This window comes from Myiozetetes cayanensis, unplaced genomic scaffold, assembly GCF_022539395.1.
Source record: "Myiozetetes cayanensis isolate MyiCay16 unplaced genomic scaffold, myiCay2020 scf1, whole genome shotgun sequence".
In the NCBI taxonomy this organism is placed as follows: Eukaryota; Metazoa; Chordata; class Aves; order Passeriformes; family Tyrannidae; genus Myiozetetes; species Myiozetetes cayanensis.
In genome coordinates this window covers 7,650,065-7,671,850 of record NW_026086604.1, presented here as the reverse complement: position 1 = coordinate 7,671,850, position 21,786 = coordinate 7,650,065, and the positions used below count along the sequence as shown (strand labels likewise).

General features: G+C 37.2%; 1 protein-coding gene across 2 annotated transcripts in view; it reads right to left on the bottom strand.

The window, feature by feature from the left end:
• ADCY8 (adenylate cyclase 8) overlaps positions 1 to 21,786 on the bottom strand; it is a 122,291-nt gene that overhangs the window by 19,027 nt on the left and 81,478 nt on the right. For both annotated transcript variants that reach the window (XM_050307046.1, XM_050307055.1), the window contains 5 exons: positions 15,392 to 15,492; positions 7,753 to 7,954; positions 4,833 to 4,922; positions 3,252 to 3,424; positions 312 to 393 (listed from right to left, as the gene is read on the bottom strand). In XM_050307046.1, the coding sequence (XP_050163003.1) occupies positions 312 to 393; positions 3,252 to 3,424; positions 4,833 to 4,922; positions 7,753 to 7,954; positions 15,392 to 15,492 (648 nt within the window). The remainder of the gene's footprint in view (positions 1 to 311; positions 394 to 3,251; positions 3,425 to 4,832; positions 4,923 to 7,752; positions 7,955 to 15,391; positions 15,493 to 21,786) is intronic.

Below are 21,786 nucleotides of genomic sequence, written 5' to 3'. Positions count from 1 at the left end.
TGAAACTGTCAGTGCCTCCAGAACTGCACGTGTCTAAAATGAATGACATCCCATTTGTTCCTTCAGTTTCTGTTATGAAATGCAAAATAACTTCTGTATTGTTGAATATATTATTGCACATGTTCTTTAAGACTGGTAGGCAGTGTCAGATGTGGTCTTTCTTTAATCAGATCCTGCATATGGTTTATTAAATTGTGAAAGGTCATCTACTCAAGTGGATAAAAAAGCAGTTGGTATTTTGAAAGTAATTCTTGTCACATCCTGTAATTGCAAGGAATAGAGGGAATGGTTGAAGCAAATGTTTGCATTACCTGTTGACCATGATAGAAAACGGCTAAAAGGAACATTGCCATCAGGAGTAAAGATGCCTCCTTTGTACCCAGGAAGTCTGTGCTGGAAAAAAAAAATCCAAAGTAAAATACAGTTATTGATTTTTCAGTGCTGTAATTGTTCAGAAGTTTCATTTCATAAGTCACTGTGATAATTTTTGTTGTTCTTTAAAAAAAATCCCCTGTATTTGAAAATTTAATTTAGCAGTAATTAGCTCAAGAGAACAGGAGTGTAATTGGAGTGCTCACTGTTTGGAGACACATGCCTTAAATAGCTAAACTGCAGCCTACAGGAGGTGCACAGAAGGTGGGGAGCTCTCTCTTTCAAAGGTGATGTGCAAGCTGTGTGTCTGTCAGTCTCTCCCTGGCAGCCATCAACACCACAGCCCCTGTGGAGTGCAGAAGGGAAGGATCTTGGTGGGGAAAGGTTGAAGCTGGATCTGGAAAAGGGAAACTTCCAGGTTGTGAAAGTAAAAGCCCAGGGAATGAGCCTGGAGATAAAAGATGAAACCCAGGGCAGGAGCCGAAGTTAAACATTGTGAGAAAGGTTTGGAGATGATGACAGGAAGGAAGTGTGGCTTAAAAGGGAATCAAAACATTCACAAAACAGTAGTTAGGACTGGTTTTAATGAGCCACAAAGAGGAGAGCAGAGAAGAGCTGTCTGCCTGTGACAAGGGAAGTAAAGGAAACCTTTACAGACTGTGGGGAAGCACTGAAGATGTGCCAGGAAGGTACTGACTGTCTGAAATCTGTATGAAGTCACTCAGGTGCTCTGTGTGGAGCATGAAGAAAGTGTAAAAAAATAAGGTGGAAGAGGTGAAAAGGGTTCAAAAGCAGTAACAGGGGCTTTCAAATATGGAGAGAAATTACAGATGAAAAAAAATGAAGAAAGTATCTCTGTATGTAAATTTTTTTAAAAAGCATGTTTCCTGTGGAAAGAGACATAAATTAAGAGGGTCAGAAAATGGTAGAGCCAACCTTACAGTAAAAATAAGGATAAAGAAATAAATTTGGAAGAAAATTGAACATGGATACTTGGCAATTAGTTTGTTGAAGGGAGATGAGAAAAAATGAGGAAACTGTAAAGCCCAAAGATTTGAAAAGAAGTTAATAAATGAGTAAATGAGAACCAGAAGTTGGAATACACTTTGAGGCACTGTTTAGTCTACCTTGAGATCTAAGAACAAAGCAAAGTCCAGACACTGAATCCATTTTCCATAGTAATTTTGATAAAAAGTATCAGGTGATATTTGTCAGAGAAGGACTTCTGATTTCCCAGAGAAATCAGAGAAAGAAGGAGCAGAACTTGATGGAGACTAAACCAAAAGGAAACTTTCTTGTAAGAGGGATTACTGAATTGATTTTGTGGTCCTAATGAAGAATTTACTGTGAGGAAATGTGCTGCTATCAGATGAGTCATCAGTATAGAGCAAAAGACAAGCAGGAAACATCCTTGTCATCTGCAAATATGTTGGAATTAAAATGTTTCCTATTTTGAAGTTGTCCAAAATACAACCTCCAAAAGAATACATCCCAAAAAGACCCTTTGTACACTGGCTAAAGGCAACAGCCTTAAAGGTCTTAGTTGTGAACTCTCCTGTTATTGCATGTGGTGGTGATGTAGCTTTAGCCATGACAGCTAAACGAATTTTGGAAGGAGCTGCAAACCCTTTCATTCAGGTGATTGGTATGGATAAAAAAACCACAAACAAATAAGTTTCTGGGCATACAGCTTTGAGCCTCATACTCCCTAATGTTGGAGCTGAAGTTCACATCCTTATCTTGAGAGTGGAGCATCTCAGCTGATTTCTCTATACCCTGGGTTGTTGGCTTCTCCAGACGATATTCCTGTCTCTTTCTTACTCTTCTATGTTGACAGTCACTGGAGAGTTTCACTGACACAGAGAATAGAGACTACTCTGAATTCTCCTAGATTTTCACACAAAAATGTGTGCCTGGTTAAGGAAAATTATCATTGTTTCTACTTCTTGTAACTTAGCCAAAATATTGCTTTTTGCCATTTGTTATAATTAGCTGGGATCTTCTGTAAATATGTGATATGTCTGTAGGAGGATAACTATCATTAGAAAAAGGATGTGCAACCCTAAATTTCTAGTACCTTGCTACTAGTAGGGAAAGATGTGCAAGCAGAGCCTTACTCTGTGTACAGATGTGGCTGTTGTGAGAACTAATTGCACCACAAATCCATGCTTTTCTGCCGTTCTGAGGATCTTCATTTGGCGCGCACTTACAAGCACAAGCAACTGCAATAGTAAAGTGGTCAAGCATCAAAGACTGAAGAAGTGTCTTTCTGCATGACATGAATCACTACTGCTCTACATTCAGTTATTGCAACACTTATTGCACCTCTAACTCTGCAAATTATTGTGTCTCTTCTATTCTCCTCTTCAACTCCTCTTACTGGGAAGGAAGCCTGGTAGAAGGAGCCTCAAACACTCTCGTACAAAACAGTATCATCCCTGTGTTCCTTATATGTTTCACAACAGCACATTATAGATTGGATTTTATTCAATTAAAACCCTGCCCCCTAAAAAATCAATTGTTCACTCCTGTTTGCTTAAACTGAGGTGAAAGTTTTTATCAGTGTCTCTGGAGCTTTCAAGAATAGAAGCAACCAATGTATATGCACTGCAATACATAATTTTACTCAGCATTGATAGACTATAGGAGACATTAAAAGACAAACCCTGTGCAATATTTAAATGTCCTCATGAAATGAACATTTTAATAAAAAGGCTTGATAAGAAATCACATTATAAATAATTTTGAATTAGCCATTGCCTCTTGCAACCATCACTCTGTATTTAATTATGGGGCTACCCAACACACATATAGTCTGGCAAGACTTGACCCATTGCCTTGTGGAAAAGCAGTTCCTAAAGGGGGCTGTGAACACTTACTCTCCATTGTGGTTTAAGTTGTCATATTGCAGAAAAAGGGAGGCATAAATGGTCTCAGTCAGCAGAGAATAGATCGCAATCATGATGAGAAGCACTGCCAGCTTCAGGACAGAGTTGAGACGAAGAAAGACTGCACAAGTCACCATTGCCAGCACACCAGTGAAGACAAAATACTGAACAGAAAACAGCACTGTTTACTTTCAGTGATCAGTGGCTATATATTTTCATAAGTATCTACATAAATAATCAAGTGATCTAAAGTATAGAAAAACTGCTTTTTATTTATTGTTCAACCAGGTACTCTTAGGGTCCAGGGCACTTTGAAAATAAGGGTTTTTCTAAATTAGAATGTGAAATTACAAATTCTCTATTTTACATGGCACCTCCATGTCAACAGAAATCCTTCTCTGTGTCTTTATGGCATTTTCATTGCATTATAGGGGAAATGGCATTCTCCATAATTAAAAGAGGAAAGGGACAGATGCTACATGCAGTAGTTTGCTAATGAAAAGTCGACTGAGAGAAGGAAATTTATATTCCTCTGGATTCGGAACTTCCACAAGACCCACATTAATCAGGATTGGAGAATCATATTCCTGCTTTAATTCTTTTCCCATGTTTCTTGAAGAGTAGATAAAGCCACGGATTTGTGTGCTTTTTTCTTTTCCTTTTTTTTTCTTTTTTTTTTTTTAATATTACATTTTGTAGATTTAGCTTGGTTATGTTACTCTCTTAAAATGCCTGGAAGTTTTACTCATATCTCATTTTCTAATCTGTTAATTGTCTCATTTTTCTCAATGATTAGTCATCTGTCAAATGCAATCCATGCAGCTGATACTAGATAAAGAGAGACAATCATGGTCATGAGCTGTTCAGATTTAAAATAGCAACATCAACACCCACAGCCCAAATGTAGTTTAAATAACCTCCTATCACACAGCTTTAGGAGAGATAGTATTCATTTTTCTGAATATAGTTTTTCTTTGGTACAGCTTCCCTGTAGGAAAGTCTGCATCCCTGCTGTTTAGAGCATACTGCTGGCAGTATCATGACACTGCCATATGACTTTCTAAGTAACATACTTCTCTTATCTACACATGACCAACCCATTCATTTTGTTGCCTGCTTGCTCATCTTAGAGATGATTACATTTTTTTTTTTTTTTTGCTCCTAAAGCAAACTTAAAATAACCACAGCAGACTGACTGTTAGTTTTGCCATGTGAGAAATGTTGCTCTCCATTAGATTCATACAACTTCGGTGCTGTGCTTTGTTGCAATAGGTTTGTTGAATTGCTAAATGTGTTTCCAGCATAAAGGTTCTGTTTGAAGTTCAAAGGTTGAATCTTGGTTGTAATGCCCCATTAGATTAATTCCTTCTGTAACCAGCCTCTGCTTTTTCGTATCAGCGTATGGATAGATGGAAATGTTCAGCTTCACAGTGTTGAGGCCCCTAACTCCACCAGCAGTACATATTCCAGATAATAGCTGCCATATAACCTTTGTGGATCCATTCCAGATAATAGCTGCCATATAACCTTTGTGGATCCATGCTTCAGATTCAAAAGTACCCTCAGAAATACCTCAGGACAGGAACAGATGTCCGTAAAAGAAGCAGATGAATTGAACGTCTGGTTCTTCAGGGCTATTGGTTTGTCAAAATCACACCATAGCTGTGAAGAAATAAAACAAAATCAGGGCTATAATGTGCACTGGTGACTAATTGCTTCTGTGGCTGGCTGGGTTCAGGGATGGAACTGGCTGACCTGCTGCTCTCCATGCCAGCTCCCTGAGTGGCACCAAGGACTGATTAAATGGACAGTAAAAAGACATACTGTGGAGGTCAAATGGAAAGGGAAAAGCTATTTATGCTACAGACATTCAGTATCTGATAGCCTCCCTATGCTCTCTTGTTGTCAAAGTGGAAAGATGAGCTCCTCTGGGAGTTTCAGAGAACTAATGTTGGACTCTTAAAAATTACTCTCTCAAAATACTTAGACTTTGCCATAAACTATAGAGAAATTATTCAATTGGGAGCATAAAATTAGATTGCGTGAGTGCCCTTGTCTGCAAGCAGTTTTCTTCTGCTACATTGCTATGTTGTCCTTCTGGATGTGGGACATCTATCCTTCATTTCCATGGCATCATGCAGAACTGGTTGTACCAAAACAAAATGTGGTCCCAGAATAGCTTAGAATGGAAGGGAATGAAAACTCATTCATGATTAAATGGTTTGATAATACAATGCTGCCTTTTGCTGTTATGATCTGCATTCATTTTAATGGTATTTCCAACACAGGGTATTAAACATAAACAAAATAGCAATGTTGAGTTGCAATGTATTACAGTCTTAGAACACAGGAAAAAAATCATTAATTGTGTCATATTTTGACTGTTAAAGCAGATGGAGTCTCCTGTTACATATATTAATCCAATCTGGATGTTTATACTAGGTCATTTCATCAACCTGGTATGTACAAGCTAGTTCACTGGTCTTTTTTTTCCAACACAGCTAGAGCATTTGTTTACTGAGGACCAATTTCTTATAATTAAATTCTAATTAATTTTGAGCTTGGAACTCTTTTGTTTGTTCTTTCAGCAGTTCAGTCACCTCTGCAATGCAGCAGTACTACTTAGGCTGGCTGTGCAGTCTTCCATGACACTGGACAGCTAATGGTACCTTCTGAAAGTTTATGAGGTGTACAGCACCTCTCTGCAGGGCAGAGTGTCATAAGAACCACTACAAGTGTTTTTTAAAAAGCCTTTCTTGATCAGAAACTTTATTTTAATTCTATAACCATAAGAATACACTTGATGTAAAGAAATTAAAGACTCGTTGCTCCCCTGGTAAAAAGGAAGACTTATGGCTCTTTTTAGAAAGCGTCTGAGTCTTAGACCCCTCCAACCAGCTGCATTTGAATTCAGTGGACACATGCAGCTGCAAGGCTGAGATGCATTACCTGTTCTTAAATACATGCATGTCACTTCAGGAAAAAAAAATTATTATATAAGAATTTTGACTTATGAACTAATGAGGTTATAGGAATATTGTGATTTCCTCTGGAGGTCAGGACTCAGTGGCTCAAGTCATTGACAGTCTAAATATATGACAATAAATGTAACTGTTTACTGCTTTATAGGAACCCACTGGTATGGCACTAAAAACTATTACTTTTTTTTTGACTGTTTTTGGATTAGGCATCCCAGAAGATGGCACAATCTTAAAAAAATAATCCACAAATCAGGGAAAATCTTGTTGTCACATATCCATAGCATATTGGGCATGGATAGTCTGTTAGAGATCACCTTGTTTCAAGAGTGAGATTGATTCTGCCAAAATCTTTCCTGGAATATATATGTTAAATATGATTTTAAAACCTCTAAATTCTATAATATTCCTTAGTGATTTTTACTGTGATGTAGCACCATCCTTGTCTACAGGAAGTTTTCAGCCCAATTGAACTTCCTGTCTTTACTGTATTTATATTTTCTCTGTAAGGACAGAAATCAGTGGCTGGATTCTTCTCTCTCTGATTAACCCTCCTATGAGTGACTCCATGGCATCACTAAAGAACCCAGACAGCTACTGAGTCTCACATATTGGCCACCTGAATTAATTTGTGGAAAAATGACAACACTAGAGCATAATAAAATCTCATGTCTGTTAGCAAAAGCCAAGACAAACCCCTGAAATGTCAGACCTCAGCATGCTTACTCTAATGATATAATAATAATTATTTTTAATTATGTTAGGATAATTATTCTTGCTGATGTGTTGTCCTGGTTGCTACTATTATTACTGTCACTAAATGCATTCCTGGTCTCATTTAGAAGGAATGAAATATTTATAAAGAATAATGTTCAGATGAAAAAACACTGCTACATCCATGACCAGAAGATACCCAACAAGAGAAAAGAGTGATAAAAATGTTACTTGTAATCTATCAGTGAGACATTTACCACATTCTTGGCTCAGACATCAGCACCTGCCAGGTTGTCTGACATTATAATCTGCCTAATTTATGCAAAGATCTCTCCTGTTGCTGAATACATCAGGATAATTAGGGCTCTATTGGAGTTTTTAAAATTATTATAGTAATTGTTTTAATTTTTTCTTTTAGTAATCTAATTAATGGGAGAACTGTGAGATGATCTGAAAACTTCTGAGAGGAGGAATTTAATAACTATAAGCATTATTTGACAGTCTTTAAAAAGTATAACAGAATGTCAGAAAATTGCAAATGGTTCACAAGAGTGGATAGAAAGTAGAAAAAGGTTTTAAAAATAGATGATCCTTATGATGTAGAAATAATTAAATATTTCAGAAATACATAGGTTAAGCAGTAGATTGAATTTCCTGAAGCTGTGATACTTTGCCATTTTTTTAATTATCTAAATCATAGTTGGTTTATAGACACATTAGTTAATACCTCCTGTAGCAAGCTTAATAATTCATAAATCATCTTTTCCTATATAATATTCCTTGGTTCCCTGTAAGCTTACAATATTGATGATGGCTCCGAGATAATTAATCAGAATGGATGCAAATATAATGACATTCCTTGCCAGGTAGGTCTCATTAATCCAGCAGCAAGTTTTCCGCAGCATTAGGGGTAAACATTTGTAATCCTCTGCCGTAGTGATCAGCACAAGGGCGGAGTGCAGCATAATCAGAATAGAAAACTGAATGACCATTGGTATCACCCTAGGGAAACAAAAAAAAAAAAGAAGAATCCAACATTAAATATCAAAGCACTGCTAATAGAAATAAATGTGTGAACAGATAAGACTAGGAAATATCAGTTGTCATAAGTCTGAGGCAATTAGTCTCAGAAAAAAACCCAGAGAGAGCAAACTTTTGTTCACCTTGCCATTACTTCACATGGTTTCTAGCTGAGAAAACTGTTGTTGGACAAACAAACCAAGTAAATAAATCATTACCAGTGCCTATGTGTGTCTATCTAAGTGTCAGGAATGTTCTTCCTTTTGGTACTCAGTTGTCTCTTAAGTTTTTTTCAGAGGAATTCTATTGAGCCTGTAGTCTTCCACTCAGACTAATTTGAGGGCAGTTTAGTAGAGTGTTATTTTGTATCCATCACATCACAGGTGTCTTAAAGTCATACTGTACTGAGGGTCATAATCTCTAAAGTGAATACAGTAATGCAGCCTGTTTTCTGGAGTAAATCAGGATATAATAATTAGAGAAATGCAAGATTCCCCTAATTTTAATTAATAGTGAGTCACATGCAGCTAAGAATCTCACTGGTTTCTAAAAAAGCAAAAGAACTCATCAACTGTTTTCATGGTGGTTTTTCAAACTATAAAGCATATGAAAAAGTGTTCTATAATCCAAATGTTTAAATAAAACCCATTGTCTGACATACCCTATAAACTTTTTTTTGTAAATGTGATCTTTAATCAAGTGTTGATAAGTGCATATGCAGAATAGTTCAGTGTCTGTGAATGTACTGTTAAATACCATAATATCTTCTAGCCTAACTTTCACTTTATTTTTTTCTAAATTTATTCCTTTTTCTTGCTTAAATATGGGACCTGAAGTCAATCAAGCATCCTGTGTGGTTGGAAAATGCAGTAAATTGTTTTACTTTGTGGAGTAGAAAGTACTCAGCACTTCACAAGTGTCCCCATTTGTGCCAGTCATTGTCTTTCTTTGTCTTTTTCCCCAAAGATCAAATCCATGCAAAATAAAAGTAACTCCACTGCTCCTGCAAACCTCTCCCCTCCTCACTTCACTTTCCCTGGCGTTTTTGCTATAAGGAGGATGATTTACCTTGAGGCTTTGAATTAAGTAATTAAAATTTCTAGTAACCTAGTTGTATACTTGCCAGTACTCTACAGTGATTTAATCATAATGTCTCACAGAAAAAAGTCTTTGAAAGTGGACTATCAGGGTGCTCCAGGGAGACTTCTGCACTTCCAGGCTGTAGGGAAGCTGTACTCTCTCATTAATACTTCTGTAAACATGTTTTGCCTTACTGAAACCATGAAGTTTTAGATTTTGCTACAGATCACCTATCCCTCTTCTCTTTGGGTGGGGTGCAAAGTTATTTGTACATTTATGCCCTACAGTAAGACAAATTTAGGGGTATAAGGTGGAAATGGAAGTGAAAACATCAAAGAGCTCTTCTTTCATCATTTTTCAGTAGTTCAGTCAGGTCCACTGCCCAAAAATGAATGGACTTTATCACAACCTACCTGAAACTCTCCTCAATTTCGGGCTATTTGAATTTGGGTTTAGAAGAGCAAATGCTAAGCTCATACAGGTCAGAATGCAGATCCATGGTTTGAGCCTTTTAATTTCAGCTTTCAGTCTGTAAAGTTTCACCACAGTGTAATAGATATGTGGTCAAGAAGAAAAGGAAACCCCCCTGATTTAATGGCAGGAGAGGATACATGGACATAGCAGGACAACTTTGAGAATAAGTCTATGTTGGAACTGTAATTTCTTAGCTCTGGCCATGTTTGCAACTAATGAATAGAGTCCAAAATATTTGCACTAAGGAGACACCAAAGTTGCACTGGGTATTTTATGTGAAAACTGTGACTACATCATCCTCACAGTACTGATGTTAGTGGAAAATAACTTGAGAAAACAGGCAAAATTAACATTTTAATATTTAAAAACAACTTTTAAAAAAATAATTGTAGGTATAAGTCAGTGTATATGTGTGGAAATGTTGGTCATGTTGGGAGAGAAGACATAAATAACGTAGGAGGCATATTTGTAAAGCTGAAAGAGATTTAAGTGCAGAAATGTACTCCTGTATATGTTAGCCTGCTTAATTTTGAACATTAACTTTAGAAGAATGTTCTGAATTTTAATGCCTTAAATCAGCTGTTATTATTGAAACTCAGGTACATTAAATCTAGTGGTTTTAAAGACAATATATGCTTAAAAGTGATTCCTTTCTGATAGTCCAAACAGACAATGCCTCCTTTAAAGTATCAGGATGGAATAATATGCAATTTGCGTCAAATGTTCTTGTCTATCACCTGGTAAAATTAATCAAGCCAACACAGAAGTATGATCAAAATATAAGATTTTGTAAACAAAATGTAAGACTCAAAACAATTTACAGTAATGCAGCTATGGTTTATACATACAGCTACTACTCTCAGAACATCAGAATAAATGAGATTTGTAATGTAAGAGTCCAGAAAATAAAATGTGTTAAAAAGATAACAGATAGAAAACAAGTCTATTGCTAACAGAGAGTTTTTCATTTGGAAAATATCTGAACTGCCGTAAGTAAAATATATATGCATAAGATTATATTTTTTCATAGTACTAAACTATATTTTAAACATATTGAAATAAAATTTGAAAAAAATCAACATGGAACTTCTGTTCCCAGATGAATTGAAGTCAGGTGAATTACACATTAACTTCCATTGAGAGCTTCCATGTGGTAATATTAGCTTTGACACTGTTCTGATGATGTACCATTGGTATGAAAAGTTTTTTCACTTGGGTCAGCATTTCACTCCAACAAGATTTGTCAAAGTTTTGTGTGTGAGTTGAATACAGGACACTCCGGACGCTTCCTAAAATGTCCCATGCTCTCCAGCAGATTACCCAGAAGTAAAGATTGCTTTTGAAAGAAGAAACAAAATATGCAGCAGAAAAAAACTGTATTATAAAAGAAAGAGTGAAGAATGAAGAAACAAAGTTTGGAGCAGGAGAAACAGATTTCATCCTGTGCAACTAAAAGTTTTGTGGGAAGATTCTCAGGACTTGCTGGAAGTCCCAAAGTTACCAAGAAGAGACACAATGCAATGATGTCTTGAGAGCAGCTTCTGACTATGAAAATAAGCAGGAATCATATAATCATAGAATGGTTTGACCTTCAAGATCATTTAGTTCCAACTTCCCTTCCATGGTCAGGAATACCTTCCACTAGAGCTCAGAGCTCCATCCAACCTGGCCTTGAACATTTACAAGGATGGGAGATCCACAGCCTCTCTGGGAAACCTGTTCCCAAGCCTCACCACCCTGACAGTAAAGAATTTATTTGTAATATCCAATCTAAATCTGCCTTCTTTCAGTTTAAAGCCATCCCCCCTTGTCCTATCACTACATGCCTTTGTAAAAAGTCCCTCTCTTATAGGTACTGGAAGGTCCTGAAGGGTCTCCCTGGAATCTTCTCCAGGCTGCATACTGGAAGGTCCTGAAGGGTCTCCCTGGAATCTTCTCCAGGCTGCACAACCCCAAATCTCTCAGCCTGTCTTAATGAGGGAGGTGCTACAGCCCTCTGAAAGATGAGGGAGAGATAGTCAATAAATCCAGAGAAAAGCTGGACAATATGTTCATGGAGAACTAGTCAAGGGAGCCAAGAGACCTCAGCAAGAGAACTGTGCAGTTTAGATTACAATTCACCTCAGTGCACAGCAGTCTCCTAGATTTATGCAGGTAGAAGGCATCTTGAAATTGACCCATTCTCCTGTGGCTATTCTTTGAACCTGAGTTATAGACACTGCACTGAGGGACAGCAATGTGAGATCAATTCCTTCAGTCTCCCACAGTACAGCAGCATTTTGCAACAACCTTCCTGCTTTACAAAGCCAGATGACTGAGATCTGATTTGGAACTGATAGTTTCTAACTATATCTTAGATATATATATATAGACAGACTATATATGCAGATATAGCCTACTGATTCTGCTGACCTAACCTGACACAGCTCTAAATGAAACCAAATTAAGGCCTTGAAAAAGATTAGGATCAAGCCTCAAGATGTCAGGCCTGAGGACACTAAACATGAGTTCTTATCTTGGATTGTCAAACTCTATATGTAAGAGCCATGCTATTGAATTAAGGTACTATAAAGGGATCATCTAGAGACCCAAATCTGAGATATAAATCCGAAATTCAGCATAAACTCTTCAGGTGCCTGAGAAACTGTGGCCTTTTATTTGTTCACAATAAATATATAGGCAACAAAAATTCTTCTACTGTATCTGTTCAACTGAAGACTGATGGGTTTGTCTCTTGTTTAAGCCTGTAAAACAAATGTAAACAAATGTAAAAACAAAACTGAAGCTGGAGCACTATGACCTCCTAGATGACCAATCCAGTATCTATGCTAAGATGTTGACAGTACGCTGATAGGATCAAGTACTGTAGAACATATAGACAAGATTAGAGGAATTGGAACAAAAAACATAATACTCCTCTGTCCATGAACTGCTATCAGAACTAGGACTCTGGGTTGGATCACCCCTTCATTCAAGAAGAGATTCAAGACCAAATGGTTTTCTCTTTAGGGGTTCAGTTATTGCCAAGATCAAGTGAAGTTTGAGATGAGCTTTTGCCTTCCCTCTTCCTCATGTACAGTCTTAAATCAAGACTTGAACTAGAAGGAAACATTATGTAAAGCAGAAGATGCAGGTGTTTAAACGAACAACAGTTTGAAATGTGGTTTTCTCCCCTCGAAGGAGTAACCCAGCAAAAAACTGACAGAAATAAGAGTAGTTCAGCAGTCTACTCTAGTATGATCTATGGCCCTTATGAGCATATAAAAAGTTCATTGCAGGAAATGAATGAAACTCCCAGGCCTCTCAGATGGAGCAGATGAATCACTGCAAGGTTGGCAATTTAACATAATGGTTTTGTAGAGGATAATTACAGTAGAAATATGGCATTAATTTATCTCACTTAGAGTAATTTACCCAGCTCAATATTTCAAAGAATGAAAACTATTGCAAAGATTTTAAAATTCAGTGATGTGTCTGCCCTGTCAGCAAAAAAGTATGAATGGATCAAATGTTTATCCTTTGGGAGATAGATGTAAGCTGAGATAAAATTCTGAGACTCCCATATGTGATTCCCTTCTTTAACACACAGACTAAGACCAGCTACCTGGGAAACTCCCTGAAGAACCTTAGTAAGATATGTTTTATGATGATTTAAATAATATTTTCTTTCACCAAATTTTCAGAAATCACCAAAAGACTCAACTGAAAAAAATATTCTCACATCTACTTAAGCAAATACAAAATTTCATCCTTCTTCAACAGAAATCTGAAGCATTCACTGAAAAATTCTTACATGAGAATTATAGTTAGTTGTTTCATAGAAATTATCTCCATGCTTTTCCACCGTGCTACTTCTCTGATATCTACCAGAGGTATAACATGTGATCATGCACTTATCTGAAAGACTCTCTGAATCCAAATCTTGTCTTACTTTCTAATAGTTGGTTCATTTACTCATACCTTGAGTTGCTTTTAGAACTGGAACTGAGGAAATTTTAACTTCCAGATTATTTTCTCATTCAATATGTTTAAGCATATTGAAACTTTCTCACTAAAAACTCCTATCCTGTTATTTTAGGGTTGCTCATCTGTTGACAGGCATGCTTTTTAAAAACTGAAACACATTTTTTGAAGCAGAGTGTCAGAATTTGAAAAATCAAGAGCAAAATTTGCCTTCTTAAGACCTTGTCAGTGATCTTCAGTTCCTGGTAGAACATAAGAACTGCCATAAAACACCCATGTGGCTCCAAAATTTCTCTCACAAAAGGGATAGTGGTAAATATCCTTTCCCTAAATATCTTCCCTAGTTCCAGCAATCAACCTTTAAGGGCATCATTGAGGCCAAGGCCATATTTTTGTTTATAAACCTCTGCTGAACTTTTCTGGTAGGAATTTATCTAATCTTCCTTTCAAGCTATTTGCTTTTACAGCCTCTTTAACATTTAGTGACATAAAGGTCTACAGGGAAAAGACTACTGGCAAGATAGGAAACCAGGAGGTGAGGCAATTGCAGGCACTGTGATTGTGTGACTCCTTCCCCCTAATTTCAATGGCACCAGACACACAACAGCACCAGAACTAACAGAGACGAACCTGTCCAGTTATAAAAAAATGTATTTTGATAGATATAGCAGCAGAAATCTTTTTGGAAATCAGATTAATCAGATCCATAAATTTTCTTGTACATATTGAGGGAAAAAAATAGCAAATAAACAAACAAAAAACCAAAACCAGCTACTAAAAGTGAAGAAATTTGAATGTGTACTGGGAGAAGAACTTTAAAAAGCAGGCAAACTTACTAGTATCAGAGCAACATGGCACATAAGGAACAGTAGAAGATCAGGGTATTTTCTCAGCTGAGAATTACAAAACACATGGGATGCCACTGTTATAACATGTAGTTGCCTGCCTGCACCTAACCACCACCTTGGAGTTCTTAGACATAAACCTGGTGAATCAGGTCTTCCAGAGATGATCCAAGGAATGTTGCTGCATTACTGTATCACAATAAATGTCTTATTTCTTAATACAAATATTTTTAAAGTTACTCTACTGTCAGTGGTAAGTTAAGGTTCATCTGAGTGTTGGAAACCACCTGAGAATTATGTTCATCTGGGCATTTCCATTTTAGCACTTGCTCTATCAAAGACCAAATGGGACCAGAGGCTTGTTTAAAGTGGCAGTCCTGTTCTAGAAAACTGACCTCAGTCCTTGCCCACACTTTTGTGTGCTCACTGTTAAACAGTAGACAAAAGTACCAGTTGATAGGTTTGACTCTGAAATGAGGACACAGAGGTTTCATCTATGTCACATTTTCATCACCTTGACAGAAAGCTGTTGCTTGGTGAGCCTCAGAGAAAAGAACAAGTGAAAACAGATCTACCAGATCAGCTCCTTGCTTCTTAATAGCACAAGATTGCCTTCCCTCAACTGGGTAATACACTTTATCAGCAACAGAGAGTACAATTTTCTTACATAGCATGTATGAAACAAACCCAAAAGAGCCACTGATACCCAAGGTGGTTACCAGTCACGTAGCAAAGAGGCACTGTTATAAGTCTGGATCCTGTTTCACCAGGGCACACTGTGTCAAATTTTTGTAACCCAAAGCTCCCACTTATCTCAGTGGTTGTTCTACTTGAAAAGACAACAACATAATAACAGTAGATACTGCTGTCTCAGTTGAAAACATGAGGCTGCAGAAAATGTGACACAAAAGTCATTAATATTGCAAAAAAGTATTACCAAACACTTTTGGGGAACAAGCAGATTTTATCGGTTCATTGCACGTCAATCCTAGAAATGCTATCCTGCTGTCTCCCCAGGAATGCCTAAAGATATATAGAGATATATTTCTTTATTTACCTGGAAGAAGGAAGTAAGCTTTGGATAGCCGTGATAAATACAAGAACAATAAATGCACACACCAAGTTTGATTTGAATACTTCATCCCGCATTTGAGAATACTAGAATAAAAAAAACAAACACAGAAGAGTAAATTAGCTGTTAACCCATGCAGTAGTTTTATAAAGACTGATGTATGTGGGAGATGTCGAGAAAAGTAGCATGAAGAGCTAATAAATCAATAAACTTGAATTTGTTTTATAAAATTAAACACAATAAATACATTATTAATAAGCTGGTACAATATTTTAACCAAGAGAACGAAACACTGTAATTTGCAAAACAAACTTTTTCTACTTCAGAATTATTTGCTTTAAAAAGCCTCAGGAAAATATTAGAAGCTTGTGCTGCTGAGCAGAATACTAAATACTTAATATTTAAGCACTTAATAAAATAAGTAATAACAAATTTCTTCACCTGAAGACAAACGCTGAAGTCATCTTCATGCATGATGGCACAGAGGTGTCTCCATGCTGGCTAAATTGAAGCCACTCTTTTTTTTTTTTTTTACTCTTCTTTTTTAAGAAAAGTACATAGTTTGGACATTCTGTGACTATTTGGGATCTGGGTCATGATCCCTATATCCTAACTTCTTCAGGGGCTCTGCAGAAACCTGGCAATATGGGCATTCTCCAAGGAGAAAATGAAGATATTATTATGTAAAAGACTTTTTGAAATGCATTATTATGAAAATTTATTGAAAAAGTATTTTTCTCCAGCATAACAAACCACTGAAAATGCTATTCCTTTTTATGGCAATTACCAAGAAAAGGAGTAACAGATACATCCAAAAACCACAGTGTATCAGTTAAAGTGGAAACATTAACCAAGTCATCAGCTGGTATTTATCATTGCTGATTCAGTTAAACTCTGTAAAAGTTGTTTACAGAAGATGAAGAATAGTCCATAGACCTATTTTTGTATTTCTCTTTATCCTATATGTATACCACTAAATTTTCTTCAACTTATAAGAAATCCCACAGAGGCTTGCCCCAATAATTTTTCCTCCTCTGAGCAATAACTCCATTTTGTTTTAACTCTTTCGGTTTTGAAGGGATTAAGAGTTACTTGGACAGAACAAAAGGAAATCAGAGGCAGAGATATCACACACATCTTTCCTCAGCAATTTGGAAATAGGGCAAACTGCTGTTATAAATGCCTAGAAAGCATTATAAGTGATAAAAAGTAAAACCACTTAAGAAATATGTCAATGACAAATACTGAGAGAGTTCAGCTATGAGCTGGATTTTTTAGCTAATTTGCTCTTGAAGGAAGATCCTATCTAGACTTTGGCTATATTCTCTACGTGGACCTTTGGTAGGGACTTCATTTCAGGTATAAACTTCTGGTCAAAGCAGTCTCAAGCTCCCGAAATGGGAAAAAGGATTTTCTTTTTCCTACTCCCATTTCTTATGAGTAAGAGAGAGGGTTTATTTGTTGGTGTCTCTCATTTTGAGTCCTCCTCTCCTGTGATTATACCTTGTCTCTGCTGTTGGTAGTATCACTTTAACATTATTTTTGATAGTGCTCACAGGCAATTCCACTTCACTTTGCTGCTGTAAGCACAGAGGCACTGGCCCTGATTTCATGGGCAGGAAAACACAACTGCATCAGTCTGTGTAAATAATAGACCAGGGCTTTTTTTGATTAGAGAAAAAGAAAGGTGTGTTCCCTAAAATATACCATGAAATCCCAACTGTTCCATAGGGAAATTATAGCAAACTAAATGAATGAAACACAAACATAGAATGGCCTGCTGTGTTGAGCATTATGTCAAAAGGATGGATGCTGTGTTCTAATCAGTAACAATATTGTGTTGAGGAATTGTTGGCATCCCTGGGCAGCACTGACATAAATGATAAACATGGTAGTTCTGTAGCAGTCTACCCCTTAATGACTTGAATAAGTAATTGAAGGACTGATTAAGCCTCAAGGCCCTTCAAAAGGCATGGGGAGGCATGTAGCTAACTGGAGCCATGTAGAGTGGCAGAAAGAATTGTGTTGTGACCTTACCTGAAATGAAAACCTTCACTGCAACATCCTGCAGACCTTCCTGCACTGGAGTGACTTGCTCATGGCTTAGTGAAGGCTCACTCTGCTTCCTGTGGGGCTTGAGCCATTCACCTGCACTGCTGGGGGGGAATAGTTTGCCTTCTGGTTTGCCCAGTCAGCTGGCTGAAACTGAGCTTGTGTGAGAAAAGGCCAAACTTCCCTCTGCTCATTAATGCTGCTTATTCCCCACCCCTCCTTTTTTTCCCACAGCTCTTTGAAAGGGGAGTGCTGGTAATACAAGAGGCTTTAACATATTCACCTAGAGAAAATGTGCACTGGGGAGGAAGGTTTTTGGGCTTATTCTTACTGCTATTTTGACTCAGATAGGACCTTATGGATGAAAAGGGAGACCATGTTTTTTTCATCTTCAGAGCAATGGTGAAAAAGCTTCTGCAATACAGGTGAGGGACAGAATAAGATGTATCAAGAAGTCCAAGGCAGATGAAGAAATGAACTCCAGAGAAGATTAAAGGGTAGACACAGATCTAGTTGCTGACCAGTGGTAGAAAAGTTGCTGAACAGTCACAGAGTTTGCCCACTGTTTCTTGCAGACCTCCTTGGAACTTGAAGTTTTTGGGTTGAAGGAAGGAGGTAACGCCCATGTCTGCTGGGATACAGTATGCAGAAATAACAAAATTGTTCCTCTACTCATTTAATTTCTATTTGTCTTACTCATCAGAAATTCTGAAACAGAGAAACCCAGATATTTAGGTCTACTATTCGAACTAAGAAAACCTGTACTATGAAATTCAAAGTCCTTTTGATATTTTCAGTGTGCTCATCTCGCAGAAAATATATAGATGATTTACCTCTAAGACAAGTCTGATTTATAATCCAGAGACAAATATGCAGGAAGACTTAGAATGTCTTTATCTTTAATCCAATCTTTAGCCTGGAAACTTTTTTAACAAAACCCTACAAGCATGTAAATTCCCTGCCCTGTACTTATGCTTTATCTTATAAGAAAGGACATGGTATGGATATTTCCAAGTCATTGCTATTAAGGTAAATCATCATGTTGATATCTTTTAATTATTGAAATAATTTGAAGTAGTAGCATATTTTCCTTATTAGCTTTTACATATCTGGAAACTCTTAATATATTTACATGCCACTATCAGAACCACTCTCCTGTGATGAGTTGCTCTATCAGCCTACATGCTATTTGTGAAAAGAACCTCTAGCAAAACTGACAGTGAATTGTCTCTACATGACATAAAAGTGATAAAGAGGGAAATAAAGGTTAGTAATGACTAGTCCATTTGAGTGAAGGATTTGTAAAGTATACCAGGTGGGGGTCATGCACAACTCCTATGAAAAACAGAGAATTAAAGAATTCACGTGGAAATGCACATACTGCCTCAAGGAGATAATCCTTTCACTAATGTAACCTCTACTGCTTGCTGTGGAATACAGATTTATTCTATCACTGAGAAGGACATAGAGCAATGAGAGAAGACTGAGATGATGTCCCAGTGGCTTAAACTGATGTGATATACTAGTTATTTAATCAGTGCAAACCAGGATCTGTGGTCCATGGTAGTTTTGGGCATGCTGATTCCAGAATTATTTTGGGATTTTTTTCTAACCTTTTGAAATCTCAAAGGAAGCAAAACAGAAATTTCATTACCAGTGTAAACCTGATGTCTGCAATTGTTTGATAGTGAAAAAATCCCAAACCAATCTGAACTGTTTAAACAGAAGTCCAGTATGACATTTCAGATCTATTCAGGTCACCCCATGATCCCACATGATGATAGTCCTGTTCAGGAGGAAGAAATACAGTTTATTGTTCATATGGTTATTCACTTCTCTGTCATTTGAGGTACAGAACACTAACACAATTCTCACTGAATAAGGTTAACACTTCTTGACCAGTATCTCAGCCATGGGTACTGGTTCTTCTGCCTACTGTAAACTGTAAAGTCTGGGGTAAGAGGTACTTAGAGATAACAGAAATAAGTATTAGGCATATGCCAGCTCTGCCTGAAAGCAAGGTGGCTAAATGAGAGGGTACAAGAGTATGTGTGGGGAAAGTTACTTTACTCCAGAGCTCCCTCTGACTTCAAGCTGTCACTGTGCTGAACGGAGGGTGAGTGGCAGCAAACAGGAACAGCAGTGGGAGATGGGAGGGCACTAAACACGCACTGTCTGCTCTATCAGCCACTCTGCAGGGAACAGCTCAGGATGTTGGTGTAGAAGGTCAGGTAAACAGTTGCAAAATGTTAATGGCCAGGAAAAAAACCATAGTTCCAGACTGAAATGTTAGGGGTGGGGAGAGCAGAGGAAAAAGGCTGCTGGAAGAGCTTTACAAGATTCCAGTTCAAACCTGAGTTTGGTTTGTTTCCTAAATGGGCAGGAAGAAGAGAGAAAGTGGTAGTGACATAAGATATCATGGGGGAAATAGCTACTTTCTGTAGGAAAATGATTCAAATATTGCTTTTTTTCATGTCTGCCTGTAGACTATGGTTAAACACCAAGGTTATGAGGACAAATCTGTAATTACTGCACAGGCAAAAGAGGAGGGAAGGGACATTTTCCACGGAGTCCCTCCAGACATTGCTCCTACAACCAAGAGGACACTACGATTCATCTCTCCTTAATCCACATCATCCCTTTGTATCCTGTTGCATTCACCATTGTTATCTGAGCATACTCATGATGTCCCAGCATCTTGGACAGAAGCAAGGAGGTTGCTGGTCAGCAGCTATCCAGCTGTTTGAGGTTGGATAGAGCAAATGTGCCAGAGCAAATAAAGCAGTGGTGATCCTTTTTAAAACTTTACTTCTTTGTGAAATGTGAAAAACCAGCCTAATTTAGAGAACAGAAAGAGAATTCAGTCAACTTTACTGGAAAGATTTTGTGCTTCTATTACGTGTGTTTACTGGTGGGGATTAACACCTAAGGAAATACTGAACAAAAGCATCACTTTCCAAACACTGCAATGCAGTTTTCTGTTGGAAATGTCATACTGGGAAGAAAATGTATCAAACCTACTAAAAATGTTAACTTTTCAATAGACCTTTTGTCATCTAGATGCAATTAAAACCTTTATAAATATTTTAAATCTGACCTGTGTTAGAGCATGATTCTTTTTTTCCTCTCCTTAAACTGAATTTAAATTGAAATCCACACTTCTGTTATAGTTGTGTTTTGTGGCAGTGGGGTTTTTTTTTGTTTTTGTTTGTTTTTTTGTTTTGGATTGGTTTGGTTTGGGGTCTTTTGTGGCTGATAATTGATAATTGATATTGGCACTCTTGGATTTCTCTTCCTCTGCATCCCTGTTAGCTTTGCATGATGACTGCACTGAAAGAAATGTCTTTATATCTTCTGTTTCAGTAGATAATTATTAGTGGATAATTTGGCTTTGGGTATTCTGCCTTGTGTCTCAGTGTTATAAATATTCTCATGGGGAAATGGAATATTTTAATTAAAAAAATCCTCACAACATCTCCTTTTCCTTCTACATGATTGCTTATGCAATAAGGCCTTAGATATACTTCAAGCTCTCACCACCGGGACTTCTCGAGGACTAGTCTACTATAAGTCAAGTGAAAAAGTCTGTGTTCCAGTGGAGGTTAAAGAGATGATGGAGGAGTGAGCCTCTGTGTTTCCAATTCCCCATTATTTTTATTTCTTTTCAGTCAGGTACACATCATATTGCAGACCTCCTGTTGCTGCACTGTAGTAGCATACAAGTCAATGAAATTATTTGAGATCTGTGCAACCTCACCCCGTGCCATCAGCTTTCAAGGAACATTCTCCCATTGCCTTGTCTTTTTAAATTTATAATTTACATCTGGATGTAGACTGAAATAGAAACTAGTGAGATCATATTGCTGTTGAGAAGCAACGAAGACACAAACAATATTGACCTCTTAGAAGCAAATTTTAAAAAAGGATGTTTAAAACAAAGACTTGAAAAATTAGTATTGACTTGAAATACGCAAAGCAGCTGCCTAGAAGATATCAGAGGGATTCTATGACTAAAAGAAAGTAAAATATCTATATAGATATAGATATATTTTTTAATGAGAGAATGTCAGTTTATTAACATGCTCAATCATTGTTAGTGCCAAAGTAACCTGTCATCTGACAGAAAACTGCTTATACTCAACAGCAAGTGGAACACAGGAAATGGATGTTGTTTTCAGAAGGCAAGTTTGCTCAGTGTACTTATTTTCCAACAGTGAAATGCAGTCATTGCAGCATTATAACACCTGTATCATGACACCATGTGTTATGAACTCTAGCTCAATCCCAGCTTCTGAGAACTGAAAGAAAATGAAAATAAAACCAAAACA